The sequence below is a fragment of the Rattus norvegicus genome, chromosome 2 (assembly GCF_036323735.1).
Source record: "Rattus norvegicus strain BN/NHsdMcwi chromosome 2, GRCr8, whole genome shotgun sequence".
Taxonomy (NCBI): domain Eukaryota; kingdom Metazoa; phylum Chordata; class Mammalia; order Rodentia; family Muridae; genus Rattus; species Rattus norvegicus.
Genome location: NC_086020.1, coordinates 238,338,265 through 238,353,403, shown reverse-complemented (window position 1 = coordinate 238,353,403; position 15,139 = coordinate 238,338,265). Strand labels below are relative to the sequence as shown.

The window sequence follows — 15,139 nt, the reverse complement described above, 5'->3', positions numbered from 1 at the left end:
TTAGGATCAAATACAAAGAATCCAGTGTTGTCTGTTTTTTGATTTACATAAGGACTTCTTTTTTTTCAAGATGGTGAGAAAGTTCATAAAAAATAAGTTGAGCTATGTCGTTCTTTTTTAAAATTTTTTGACTACCTAGGTCAAATATTAATTACAAAATATCAGTGTCACTTACATAATTTCTGTTATATGTCACTATGGTTTTTGTTCTAAAGTATAGAAAGTGATATACTTACTTTTAAATTTCTTTTATTTCAAAAGTGAAAAGAAACATTTATGTACAGTTACGTTGTACAGGTTTGTCATCTTACTTTAATGTACATGTAAAAGTCACTTTAAGTATTATAGAAAAGGCCTTCTAATAAAAGCACGTTATTAATCTATGTAAAATTTACATTTGTTACGTGATGAAATCAAAATCTTTCATACTTGTATTTTACATCACATATAAAATAGGTTAAACAAATTGTATAATGTATTACATATTTTTAGGACCTGTTAGAATATTCAGACTTACTGTTTTGCTAAAATGATTTGTCACCTTTGATGGCAAGATGATGACAGGCTGAGCTCACATGTAAACAGCAGAGTGCCTCAGTTCCCCGTGTTAGCTTGGACCCTTCCCAAGGAGCGCATGGTGTGATTGAGACACAGCCACTGCCCTCGGCATCAGAGCCTTCTCTCCTGCCTTTATGTACTCATTAAACAGAAGCAGGACTTGCCTCCTTGTGTCCATGGATTGTAGAGCAGTTAAGTAAGAGAACTCATTTTTGAAATAAAAATGTGCACGTAGCCGGCTCTGGGGCAGCTCAGACTACTGTTTACTATGTCACAGTTGCTTTTTAACTTGAAGCTACTTTAGGGAGATATGAAAAAGGGCATATTTTTGTACAAAACCATTTTTTTCAACATATTCTATGTGTCTGTGTGCGTCTGCATATGTATATATGTGTGCATGTATGTCTGTATATATGCACATGTGTCTGTACATGTATGTATATGTGCATGTGTGTGTCTGTGTCTCTCTGCTTCTGTGTGTGTGTGTGTGTGTGTGTGTGTCTTTATCTCTGTATTTTCACACAAGATCTCACAGTGCAGCTGCAAATTCAAGGAAGTAAATCCTGCTGCCTAGCTTCCCGAATGCTACAATTCTAACCTTGTACCATTATGCCCAACTTCTCAGAAAGATTGCAGTACTTCGTGTTATCATCACTACATAGGAAGCTAACACATGCAGTCTTCTGTCTGTCTCAGTGAACTGTTAAAAACTGGAGTAAAGTCTCAGTATTCAACTTGTTGTGTGACAAGGGCCCCGTGTCCTGGTGCCTGCTCTGTAAACTGCAGCCTTCTAAACCCTTTTGGAGATCCTTTTGTGTTCTTTAAAAGTATTTTTAACTTTAACAAGGGAAGAGTTAGTCTTCTGCTTTGGGATGACTGTGATGGAATTTAATCATTGGAGGTTATGTTTCCAACCAGACTGACAGGCCATAGTGTACAAGACCTATGCACTTTCTGAAACATCAGTAAATGTAGTGACAGAATACAGCTTTGTAACACATAATTTCTTTTAAAGAAATAGACTTTAAGGAATACTAGTTTTATCTTTTCTTTTGAAAAAGACAAAAACAGGGCACTAGGATTATGGCGTACACACACACACAGTTCTGACTCAAGGTTGCACTTGTGTGAGGAGTGAGCTGGAGTGAGAACTGGCTAAGGAGCAGCTGGAGTTCAGTGAGTGATCCCCCACCCTCTTCTCCTTTTCATATCCTCAAACCGTTCTGACAGGCCCTGTGATTTCCTATGTGAGGAGGAGCACAGTGAGCATGTGTCTGGTGTGTCGGTGCACGGAGGAAATGCAGAGAAGAGAAGCTGATCCTGTCCTTTCTGTATTCTGCACTTGTTTGTTCCCTGTGGTGAAAGCAGTCTGCATCCGTTTGTGTATGTGCTAAGAAATGGCTTTAAAAACACTTGTTTGGGGTCCTGGGTGAAAATGCGTAAGTGTAGAAACCAGAGGGCAGCTTGCAGGACATTCTCTTCTTGCACCATGTAGGTCCTGGGGATCGAACCCAGGTCAGCAGGTTCAGGGACAATGCCTCTACTCTTGGAGCTGTCTCACTAGACCAAAGACGAGCTCTGGGCAGTAAGCAGTTTTCAGGCATTGTTGGATTGTTGGAAGCTACTCAGTGGAATTTACACGCATGACATGTTTTACCAGAAAATGGAAGCCGTGTCTCCTGACACACCAGGGGGTGCCATGTCCCAAAGTGCTGTTTTAAGAAACAACTAAGTGTGGAAGTCACAATCTAAAAATTAGGCACATGGACTCTTGAGTAAAGATTGAAGGTTCATTTAGGTAAATGCAGTTTTGGTTTTTGAAAAGGTATTTTGGTTTTATTTTTTTAATGTAGCTCAGGTTAGCTTTGGACTCAATATGTAGCAGCCCATGACTGTCATCCTCCTGCTTCAACCTGAGAATAATAGCATGCCCCTTTCATCAAATGGCACATATGAAATGTAATAAACTTTAATCAAAGTTTTTTCTTCTCCAAGGATATTTTTTGTAGGAATAAATATAGAACATAGGCTACAGAGTTGTTCTAGGGGTTTCAGCTTTTACTTTCAAATTAATTAACAGTAACTCCCGATTGATAAAATATGTCATAGCTATTTACACACCTATACATCCCGTTTTAGTAACCGCACAGAGGAATTCCTTTTGTCCTGACTCAATAGATGCATTATTGACATTCATTGACTTGTCTTCCTAGAAAATTTATTGTTTCCATTTTAAATAATTTTTGTCAGAATTGCAGTTCTATAAAACTGAAAGCAGTCGAAGGCTTGTATGTTGTTAGCCATTGAGTTTCACACTTCAGTGTCTGAACTGCAGCATTTTAAAGAGCCCGTGTGTTAGTACCTTCCTACACTCTATCTGACCTTCCCAAGGGATACTTGTCAGTTTCTCTGGTGCATACAAGCTAATTTTAGTCAAGTGCATTGTACAGCAAATGTTGTAATGACCTAGGCTATGAATTTCCTTAGAACTTATAGCTCATGTGACTGTAATAGACTATCATTTTTAATCCTTTTGAAGCTCTCTAAACCCAATTTGTGCAATTGTAACTTCTAAATTTTTTTTAAAATTTTAAATTTTAAATTTTCTCCTTTTTTAAAATTTTGCAACTCTTTTAGGAGCTCATTGATTATAAACAATTTCTACTCATTAAAAATATTTTAATATTTGTTATATCATAGTTTATAAACTGATTATAGAGGTCAGAGAAATTTCCCAGAGTTAAGAGCACTTACTTGCTCCTCTGGCAGAGGACCTGGCTTCAGTACCCAGAACTCACATGACAGTCCACAAGCTCCTGTAATTCCTGTCCCAGGAGATCCAAAGACCTCTTCAGGCCTTAGGCATCAGGCACACATGTGCTACTCATGCATTCTTATAGGGAAACATTCATACACATAATAGAAAAATAAAGCATCTTTAAAACTATGATTATAAAGTTCTAAAGATTATGATTATAAAGATTCTGGGGGAAATTAGAAGTCAGAAACAGTAGCAGCCAGAAGCAATATGACACTTAGTATTCAGAATGTTGAACTGTAATAATAGAAAGCCGATATAATGTCTCCATCCCTTCCACATCGCTCCTCTCTTTCCCCCATGTCTGTGTGTGATGCTGGGAGTATAACTGAACGAATGTAGTGGGTAGGCGAGCGATATTTCCAGCCATATTAACATCATTTTTTAAAATGGGAAATCATAATATAATGACACCTTAGATAAAAGAGCCAAAAGAATCTGTGATATGCACTTGAGGATAATTTAATTTGCTCAGTCTTCTACTAGGAAGTGCTTGTAGCTAGCACACTTTCCGTTGGTTTGTGTTTCGTCTTTGATTCAGACTAGCACTATTAAGCTACAGCAAATATGACAGTTTATGGTTGCCTACTAGTGAATTTCCTGCCTGTCCATATCTGTTCACAGTATTCTGATGGACGTTCCTTCTGCAGTTTTTTCCCGTGTAGAGATTTGCTCATAGTTAAAATGCCTTTCATATATTAGCTCTTAAAGTGCCCTGTCCCTCCATCTTTCATTCTTTTGGAACCCACTATTCCTTTCCTCGTGTTCTGATCATCCTCTGCTCACTTTCACCAAGACGTAGTTTATGATGTTAGAGCTGTGCTTCTTTTAGTCTTCCTGCTGTGTCTGTCTGTGTGGTTTGATTTTGAACTTCTTGGAGACATAAAGAGTATGGGTTCATCTGACCCACTGTTCTGAGTAAATGCTTTGTTATCTTAATATTTTGTATCCTTTAGGCTTATGCTGATGGACTCTTCTAACTGGTTCCATTGTGGTCTTTGCAGTTTCTTTGAAAGGTTTACAGATATTTAATAAAAATACTAAAATAACTCATCAACCCCTAGCATTTGAGTACCAACATTACATTCCCATCATTGAATCCAGATAGAGCGGATCTCCCACTCTTCCTTCAAACTCATAAATACTCAGCTACCTCCTCTTTCTATTAATTTCTTTTTCTGGATGTTTTACATTACTGGAATTAAATAGTATGTAACCTATTGTTTCTGACACCTTTCATCTATGTTGCAGAATATACAAGTAGTTGTTTCCTGTTTATTGCAAAATCATCTTGTGTTGTATGGCCAGAACACATCTGCTTTATCTGTTCTGTTCTGTGATTGACTAAAAAAAGGATTCTTTCTAGATTCTTTGGCTATTTGGATAATGTTAGGATAAACATTTGAAAACAAGTCTGAGTGAACAGGTTTTTTTAGTAACTATATAGGAATGTACTGGGAATAAAATGATTGCATCATATATTTTTATATTTTGAAGAAATAGCCAAGGCTGGAGAGATAGATGCCTCAGCGGTTCAGAGCACTGGCTGCTTTTCCAGAGGTTATGAGTTCAATTCCCAGCAACCACATGGTGGCTCACAACCATCTGTAATGGAATCCGATGCCCTCTTCTGGAGTGTGTGAAGATAGTGCACTCATATACATAAAATAAGTATACATATACATAAATTAAGTATACATATACATAAAATAAATAAATCTTCTTTAAGAAAGAAGCACCGGCCAGCATACTTTCTCCAAGTAGCCGCACCGCTTTCCCCTTGGCTTGTGACTCGGAGGCGTGGAGCTCCTTCATGTGCTCTCTGGCCTTGTAGGGCACAGCCAGTTTGAGGTTTGAGCTGAGAGTCCCAGTAGGCTTCAGTTTTTGTGTTCAGAATAACTGGTAATACTGGTTATTTTTACAATCTCAGAAGCATTTGTCTATCTGGTTTGGACACATGTATATTTAAATATTTTGTCCACTTTTAAAGTTAAAGTGCCTTCTTTTTATTAAGTCTTAAGAATCCATTGTATACTCTCGGTCCAAATTCTTTTGAAGACATAACTTGCAAACATTTGCTCTTATTTCTGACAGGTCTCATTATTTCTTAAAATGTTATCTTTGAAAAAGGAAAGGTCACCACTTTAATGAAGTCAGTTTTATCTTCCTCTTCCTTTGTGTACTGTGCCTTTTGTGCCAGGACTTAGGAAATCTTTGTTTACCAAACCCATGTATATCTTTAATCTGTGTTTTCTCCCACAGGCCCGTCTTTCACTTTTATCTTTACTGTGAAGTATAGGTTGAAGTTTTTATATGTCTGTCTGGTTCTCATGACTTCATTTTTAATGAAAACTTGCCTCCATTGAACTATCTAATTCCTTTGTCGGAGCTCACCCGTGTCAAGGTAGACATTTATCTGTGAATCACAGCTCTTGCGTCAGTGAGCGATGTGTATTCTTACAACAACCACACTGATTCGGTCACTATGAGTTTTGGAATCCAGCAGTGTAATTTTGCTAATTTTGTCCTTTTATCAAAATTCTTTGAACTATTTTGAGGGCTTTGTCTTTCCATATAAATTTCTAGATCACCTTTTCATCTTCTACAGACAAGCCTATTGAAGTTTCTCTAGATACGGTGTGGGATCTATTGATTACTTTGTGAGAAATTGTCATCTTAACAAGTCACGTCCCTCTCAATCTCTGTAGGTGCTCATTACTGTCTGTGATACCTCTGAGTTCATCTCTAAGAGCTTTAATTCTACTAATGCTTTTGTGAATAAGACCATTTCTTAATTTCACTTTTATATGCTTATTTTTAAATTATTCTTAATAGTTTCTTTATACATTTAAAATTCTCTTCAGATTAGATCATGTTATCTTCACATAAAGCTTCTTACACATTGGAACATCTTTAATATTTCTCCTAATTCCATGGCTCTACAAAGTTTATACAGCTGAGTGCTTTGTGCTCACCTTATGGGAAAACAGTCCATTCGTCCTTCACTGTCAACTGTGATTCCCACTGGAGTTTTCTCTGCATATTAGTCCCTGCATAGTGTAAGAGCCCCTTCTACTCTTAGCTCTTGAGAGGATTTAAAGGCTACAGGAGTTTGTAGCATGCCGTTGCTGCACATGCACATGGTCATGTGGTTTGTCCTGTGTGCTCTTCATGTACTTGATTCACTAGTCTTCAACATGGAACCGTCTTGCCTTCCTGAGGTAAGCCTGCATGCCACGGAGTGACCCTTCAGCGCACTTGCAGAATTTGGGCGGAGATCTCTGCATCAGCACTGTGGAGTACTACTCTGTAGCTTTCTTTAGGGCTTTCCCAGTTTTCTTTTTAGTCCTCAGAAAATGAGTCACAAGTGTTCTAATCTGAATTCTGTATAACTGTGAATACTCTGTTCTTGTATAAAACTGGTTTTATATTTAATAACTTCATAGTATTCCTTCATGAACCCATTTGGATTTGAGCTTTCAATTATGGGAAAACCTTTTAACTATTTTAATTTTTTTAATTTCTTTTTATTTTATGCATATTGGTGTGGCTGCATATATGCTTGTGTGAGGGTGTCAGAAGGCCTGGAACTGGAGTTACAGACAGTCATGAGCTAACATGTAGGTGCTGAATTGAACCTGGGTCCTCTCAGCCAATGCTCCTAACTACTGAGCTATCTCTCCAGCCCCTGTGTGCCAATTCAGGGTTTCTACTTCTTTGTGAGTTAGTTTTTGATAATTTGTAACTTTTAAATAATTTATCCATTTTTTTCTGATTGGGTTCTCGTAATTTGTATTTTTACTAATTTACCTAAACCTAAATGTGCTTAGCATGAAATTGCTAATAATGTTTCTTTATGATCTTTTGTCTAGCCTTTTGTCATGATATTCTTTTTTTTTATTTTTCAATTCAATAATTAGTGTTTTGTCATATGTAAATGTTCCTCAATATTTGTAGTTCTGTATTATTGGTGAGACTTTCATATTTTCAATTTTATTGATTATTTCTTCCATTTTCATTAGTTTCAAAAAAATGGAAGAAATGATTACTTTGGGACCTGCTAATCACCCAGTTTTCAATTCCACAGTTGGTTCGCAGACGGAGGCACAGCACTTCTGTGAGGTTGTGGGGCCTCTCGGCATGGGGTGCATGGAGCCTGGGAGCGAACGAGAAATGGTCATAGGTTGTTCCCTGCTATACAGAAGGTTTTCTTATTTTCCTTGGGATCTCTTTGTGATACAGTGTCCAAGGATTTGAGGATTTCCAAAATCTGTCCTGTTTTCGATTCTTTAATTATGCTTTTAAAAACTTACTGAACCCCCCCCCCTCTATCTGTGTGTGTGTGTGTGTGTGTGTGTGTGTGTGTGTGTGTGTGTGTGTGTGTGTGACATGCATGCCAGGGCACAGATGTGGAAGTCAGAGGACCGACAGATCACTTACAGAAGTTAGTTCTCCCCATCCACACTGTGGGGCCTAGGGATAGAATTCATGCCTTCAGACTTTCTGCCAGATGTCTTTCATTCGGCCGTCTTGCAAGTCCTTGATTATACTTGATAAGAGAATGTATTTTAAACGATTGAACAAGCCTTTTGAATTAATTCATTTATTATCTTGTTTTACACATGAATACAGCGCGTGTGCATGTACATTGTAAAAGAACAACATTCTGCTGGCTTTTAGTGCTGTATTTTTGTGTATGAGTTTTCAGTGTCATTGTACAAGTTTGATTTATCCAAATTCACTTCCTGTCTGCTTTTCCTATGATTTATTAGGAAGAGCCTTGAAGTCACCAACGCTAGCCATGCGTCACTGACTTTCAGTGAGCAGTGGACCTCGACTGTGGTGGCAGATCCACTAGAACACAATGACGTACAAGCCTTGAATTGCATAGTGATGCTATAGCTGTGCTAATTCGTAGGTCAATGCATTGTTCATGTCGTTAGAGAAATACCGCCATCAACAAAGTTACTGCTCTGATAATTGTATAAAGGCACCATATATAATTATAGACCATATATAATGCTTGGTAATGCCAGTAAACAGACTGGTTGCTGGCTTGTGTGTTTAGCATTATTTTAGAACACAGCCTTCCGTTTACAGATTAGAAAGTCTACTCTGAAGTAGTACACCCATGTGTGTGAGCCTCAAGTTCACACTTACACGCATTTCCGCACTGCATCATTTGCTCCTGTCTGACTTCATCTCATGTGTTGTGTTCATCATGGGCCTCCAGCATATGAAGTGTTACCACTCTTGCCAGGAAGGGCGGGCACATCGACTGACCTGGGGATGAAGATAGGAGCTGAGGTGCACAGATGGAGAGTCAGGGAGCCTCATTGCTTGTTTGCTGGGCATGGTCCATTCTGTGTAGCTGTGATCTAGAAGAACAGAGCAAAGAGTAACTCTGGAAGGATGTTCTTCATTGGAAGCAATGAAATGAACAGAGATCCAGAAAATGCTATCTAATTTCCCTAAGGACAAGCTTCGCCTGGTGACTTGCACTGAGGAACAGGTGTACAGGTGGATCCCTGTCAGCACTACAAGGTTCAGAACAATCCTATTTGCAATGTAGAAAGGGAAACGTGGGTTTCACAATGATATTGGATTTTCTACTAGCTCTAGGTGTGTACATGGTTAAGAATCATTATTCATTACAAAATTAAAATGGGTGGTCTCTGGGTCATGTCTTCATAGAAATGAAGTATTAGGGGAAGCCCCACAATGAGTTAATGTGGAGGGAAATTGCTTTCCAGAACACAGCTGGTAGAGCAATGGGCTGCACCTGTCACATGCTTAGGTCTGTCGTGGGGCCTGCTGTCCAGATATATGAGCATACACTCACAACCCTTCACACAGAACTGCTTACAGACACAGGCTGTATACTGTATGTCTGCTTCAAACAGCACATGGATACAGTTATTGTCACCTACTTCTCTTTCAGTTTTCCAGTGTCTGCTTTGATAATGCAGGAGCTTTTCTGTTCAATAGAGTCGCTACTTTTCCAGCTGTGTTGTTGTATAATGAATGGCCGTTTGTTTCTTGAATATTTATTAACAAACTATATAGTATCTTCTAAGTAGGTGATCTTTTATCTATTATCTTTCCTGTTTGTGTTTTTAGGCTGTCTCTTACAGATGACCCATACTTGAACCTTGTTTTTTGGGTTTTTTGTTTGTTTGTTTGTTTGTTTTTAACTTCTCTATTTTTTATTGGCTATTTTATTTATTTGTATTTTTGAATGTTAGCCCCTTTCCCTGTTTCCCCTCTCCCATACCCCTTCCCCATGCTTCTATGAGGGTGCTCCCCCATCCACCCACTCCCACCTCACCTCCCTAGCATTCCCCTACACTGGGGCATCGAGCCTTCATAGGACCAAGAGCCTCTCCTCTCATTGACGTCAGACAAGGCCATCCTCTGCTACATATGCAGCTGGAGCCATGGGTCCCCCAATGTGTACACTTTGGTTGGTGGTTTAGTCCCTGGGAGATCTTAGGATATGATTGATATAATTCTCTTGTAAAATAAAACTTCTTTGAACTAATAATGCATGTGTACATTTTTGAGCTCATCCCTAGCAGTTTAAGGTTGGATACTCACCAGCTCATACACAGTCACATGTCTAGTACTATGCATAACCTTCATGTGTGTACATCCACAGAAGTGTTTCCTTATGGTTTGTGCTTTGTTACTCTTTATCCCTTCCTGTCAGTTCACTCTCTAATGGCATTCCATTGTCATCTGAAAACTCCATTGTGCATTTGTACTTAAAGCACATAGTCTGTATTGTAATTTCTCCTGGAAATGCTCTATTTTATGTTTTTGGACAATCATTTTCCTGGGTATACAGCTATTACTGGACAGTTTTGTTTCTTATGTCTTCTAGCATTTTCCATATATCATGTCACAGTCTTCTGGCCACGCTTAGTTCTGATTGAGAAGTTAGCATTCATTGAATTGTTGCTGCTTTTAAGGTTTCTTCTTTGTTTTTATTTTTCAGTAACTTGAATTTGAAGTGTCTAGGTGTGGGTGTCTCTGTGTTTGTCCTAGTTAGCAGTACTTTACCTGTTAGCTCACCTGGTTCATAGACTAGGGCTTGTTCTACTTTCAATGAGACATGGTCAGTCACTATTCTTATAACACGTCTCCTCTCCTCCCTCTTGTTTCTATTAGGTGTATGTTGGTCCCTCAGATTGATCCCTGTCTGAGGCGTGCAGGTTCCTTGGGGTTTGTTGTTTGTATTTACACATCACTTCAGCTCAGCATTGCAGGGTTGTCGTTTTCCTCCTGAAACGTGATGTTAATATTATTGTGAGTTTAAGTTTTTATATTTATTTATCAGACCTCTACTTTTTGTATTTTCGTATTTCTCTTTTCTGTACTGAAATTTCCATCTGCTGTATCATTCTCATCAAGTCTTTAAACAGTTCCCTTTTATTTCATCTAATGTTTTATGAGCCAGTTGCAAATATTTTTTAAATTGTACATAAATCCTATTTCTGCTTATCCTTCTTATCATGAATGATATGTGGATATGTGTTTGGGCAAAAATCAAATCCTTAAAATAAGGTATATGTAGTAACTCTGCATTCTGTTTGTTTTCCTCCAAGGACTGGTCTTTTCATTTCATCCTCAGTGTCTTCAGTCCAGTTGTAGATTTAGTGTCCTGCATGGCATGTGCTACTCATCTCTTGATTCTGGTGTGACAGACATTACTTACCGCTGGTTTCAGCTTTTGTCCTGGCTCCCAGAACTCAGTGTTGTATGCTGGTGGGCTGGGCATAGATGGGGAAGCACATGTTTGGCCCATAGCAGCTTTAAATTTTGGATCTCAAGTGGGGCTCATGATGCCCTGTGCAGCCATTTTCTTGCTGAACCTCTGTCTAGACCATCACTGTGCTCCTGCCTCTGCTAGGACATTAAGCTAGGGGAGCTGGACATTTCCCACTAGTTACTTACAGTTCACTTTACCTCTGATAGTATTGCAGTGTAGAGTTTGGGGCCTTCATCTGACCGTGCACCTACTAAGCCTTCCAGACCAAGCCGGGGATCTGAGCAGCAAAGCACAAAGCAGACTTGAGTATTCTTACCCAGAGGCCAGTAGAGCCTCCTGAAAGGCTTCTCAGCTCGTCTGTGACAGGTCTGCACCAGAGCAGTGAAAGTCCCTTCCAGCTCCCTGTCTAGGTGTTTCTTGGGGAGCTTTGCTCACTATTCATCACCACAGGTGCACTGCACAAAGAAGCAGACACACCTGCTGATGGTCTGCCTCACAGACAGGGTTCTCTAGTCCCTGTTCTTCCTGTCACTAGAGCTGCAAATCTCAGGTCTCTGGGATTAGAACAGCCCACTGGTCATGCTACCCAGCCTACGCACCTTGCCATATAGTCTGTCCTCAGAGTACTGTGTAATGGATGGAACATCACTCTTGAGTAATGATTACCAGTAAATTTGTTGTGTGGGGTCTTTTTAAATAATATCTGGGTAACATCAGATACTTAATGCTGAACTTAATGGAAATTTACAAGTGTTTTCCCTGATTTTCCTTTATAAAGGAAGATCATAGACAGCACTGCACCTCTGCTATGGTCCAGAATGTTAGATAGTTAGCATTTGTGCTGCAGTATGGCTTTTGCCTCATGGAAAACGAAAGCTGTCAGCGATCTGGGCAATAAGATTCATCGCCAATAGTCGCTAGCAGCAGCACGCAGCACTCCAGTCTCCTTGAGGTCCGCAGCCGCAGGAGCTGCTGTAATGAGAGGCATTTAGGTGCAATCATCTCCTGTCGTCCTCGCCGGATTCAACATGGGCTTGTGTGAGTATGGGAAGATAACAGCATTTTAAAGATATGTTTGATATGAAAAGATATGAAAAGGGTAGCTCAGTGCTCACATGTAGAGAACGTGGTCATTTGGAGATCATGTCGCCCTAAGATGAAAATGTGTTTTATTGGCTTTGGTTGGTTACAGCTTCAGGAGAGCTGCTCTTGGTCAGAAGGACACTGATAATGCTGGTCTAATGTTGCCGTGGTAACAGCTCATGCAGATACAATTGAGAATACCGCATACCTCCTCGTTTGCATTTCTCTCTGCCATTTTGAGTTATTCTGGAGGTATATGAAGGAAGCTGGGATAGCTAGCTGGGAAAACTGAACCTCGTTACATAAAACCTCTTTGGCTTACTCGCCCGCTCTCTAGTAGTACCTCCTACTGGGCATTTAGGCGTTGCTACGGGGGCTTTTCTTTTTAAAACAAAAGAGAGCCTGGTTTTCGCCGCCTGCTCCAGTGTGCCTGTTTACACCGTCCCTGCCTCCGGAGATTAGCATAGCTCCCTTTGCAGCCGGCTGTTGTTCCGAGCAGTATGCTCTGGGGACACTGCCTGTCATCATGAATGGTGAGTAGTCGGTCTGGGGACTCTTCCGCTATATATTTTTTTAAAATATTTAATTGTACAAGGAAAAGTATTTTGTAGAGGTGGTCATAAAAGCCAGAGCTGTGGTAATGACATTCGTGTTGATGCTTTTAATGTAGGCACTATTGTAAAGGGCCTGTAAAAGCCGTTAGGACTGTAAACAATAACAGTGCTGACAGCTCCATGGTCCAGCTCTGATTGTCTTTATGGTTGATCTCTTGTGCTCACCTGCTCTGCTCTTGCTTTCTGTATTGTAAACATTAGAAGGAAGACCCTTATGCTACAAGGAGGGTTTTATTTAGTGTGAGGGTTGAAGATAACCACATTTAATTAACTTGCTTTTAATTACTTGGTTATCCAAATACTATTTTTTGTTAGCTTCTTTTGGGCACTAATTTTAAAATACTAATTCTGAAAATAAGATGCTGCCAAAATTGTATTGATTTTTTTTGAGGATTGCATTTAATTATAAGTAGTTTAGAATAATGAATTAAGAATGAAATAAATATGTACGTTTTGGCTTTGGAGCCTTTGTTAAAATTATTTTGGGAAAATGATTTTGCTATGATTATTTTTATAAGCTTGTTCAAAAGTGCTTTTATTTTGTGTTCCGAGAAAACCTGCCATAGCATGTACTGCAGCATCTTATCACAGGCAGGCAGGAGCTGTTCACTTCAAGCAAACCTGCAGCTAAAAATAGACACTCTGTTGTCACAGTGAGTGTTTGCTCAGAGCATCGCTCAGCAGCACTCTGCTGAGCCGGAAAGGGCTGGTCCAGGTGTCCCTTACAGGGGGAGCATTCTGTGGCCCTGTCATGACAGGGTCCCAGCCTAAGACGTGAAGGATCAGCTTCTGCAGAAAGATTTGGGCTTGATGATGATGATGATGATGATGATGATGATGGTGGTGGTGGTGGTGGTGGTGGTGGTGGTGGTGGTGGTGGTGATGGTGATGATGATGATGATGATGGTGGTGGTGGTGGTGGTGGTGGTGGTGGTGGTGGTGATGGTGATGATGGTGATGATGGTGATGATGGTGATGATGATAGAGTGAAGACATTCAAAGCCAAGAACGTTTTCTTCCATAAGTAGAGATGACTTCATTAAAACGAGGAAATGCTGTTTATCCTGCTGCAATCTAAAATTACCCTCCTCAGTGCGGTTTGTGTTAAAGAGTGGCATTTGATACACAAGGAATTGTCTTGCGTGCAAATGTTAAGAATTGACTGGACAATTGTGTTCTTGTGTCTAGAGTAGATATTCTGATTTAGTCCTTGATACTGTGAAATCAATGTGTTGACATTTCTTAGAATTCTGCAGATATGAAACCTGGTTATCATGCTTTCCATGTATTTATTTATTTATTTATTTATTTATTTATTTATTTATTTATTTGAATAAAGCTCCGTTTTCGTTTCCTTTAAAAGTTTGCACATTGCCTTAGGACCTTCTGCCGACCGCTGTGGCTGTTGGACCTTACAGTCTGCTGTTTCAGCGGAGGATGCTGCTGCTGCTCCTTTCTTGTTTTCAGCTATGGCTGAAAGAGTGTTTGTGTGCTTGATCATAGTCGCCTTCCCTACAGCGTTTTCTACCACACAAGTGTGCTAATAACAAGTAGACACTGGCTCCTCCAAGAATGTTCTATCTCAAATAAATTCACCCCTGCTGTGACTGAGTGATCTAGACATTTTAAAATATGGGAAAGTATAAGTGTGGCTTCGTTAATAAAAATAATCAAATATTAGACCTTTCTATCTGAGTGTGAAATTATATGTGTCTATGTGTGTGGTGCACGCACAGCTATGTCTGTGTGGCAGTAGCTGTAAAGCTATTTCTTCCTCCTTCCTGATATTCGCATGCTCTTCTCTGAGGAGCTGCCTTTGGCCCTCTCAGTGCTGCATTTTCTCAGTGATCTCATCCCTACCCACGCCTCAGTCACTACCTGAGACATCCATTACAAGAGTCAGCTGCATCTTTCTCCCCTAACGTCTTTTCCATTCTCTTTGATGCTCACTTCTCTTAATGACTCCACAACCCACATGGGAAGTAAAGCCAGAGTCTGGGGTTGTTTATAACTTGTCACCCTGGTTGTGTATTTGGTCATTTAGTGCCATTGATTGTACACCAGGACTTTTCTGCAGACCCAGAACTGAGACCACCTTTAGAACTGGGCATCACTCTCTTCAGCACCCTCACCCTGACTGGCTGTGCTCCTCCTGAGCTCCGTGTTTCATGTCTCTTCAGATGACTTCTCATTCTGATTGTTAAATTGAAATAAGTCCATTTCTTAATACAGTGTGAAACTTGCAGTTCTGGAATTACCACTAAAGTAAAGATGAAACTCCTTAGCAAGTCAGGG

General features: G+C 39.7%; 1 protein-coding gene across 4 annotated transcripts in view; it reads left to right on the top strand.

The window, feature by feature from the left end:
* The window catches only part of Prkacb (protein kinase cAMP-activated catalytic subunit beta), a 92,178-nt gene that overhangs the window by 35,914 nt on the left and 41,125 nt on the right, over positions 1-15,139 (top strand). Inside the window, exon 1 of one of the 4 annotated variants that reach the window (XM_006233452.5) lies at positions 63-12,185. In XM_006233452.5, the coding sequence (XP_006233514.1) occupies positions 12,176-12,185 (10 nt within the window). In that variant the 5' untranslated portion in view covers positions 63-12,175. 4 annotated transcript variants of the gene reach the window in all.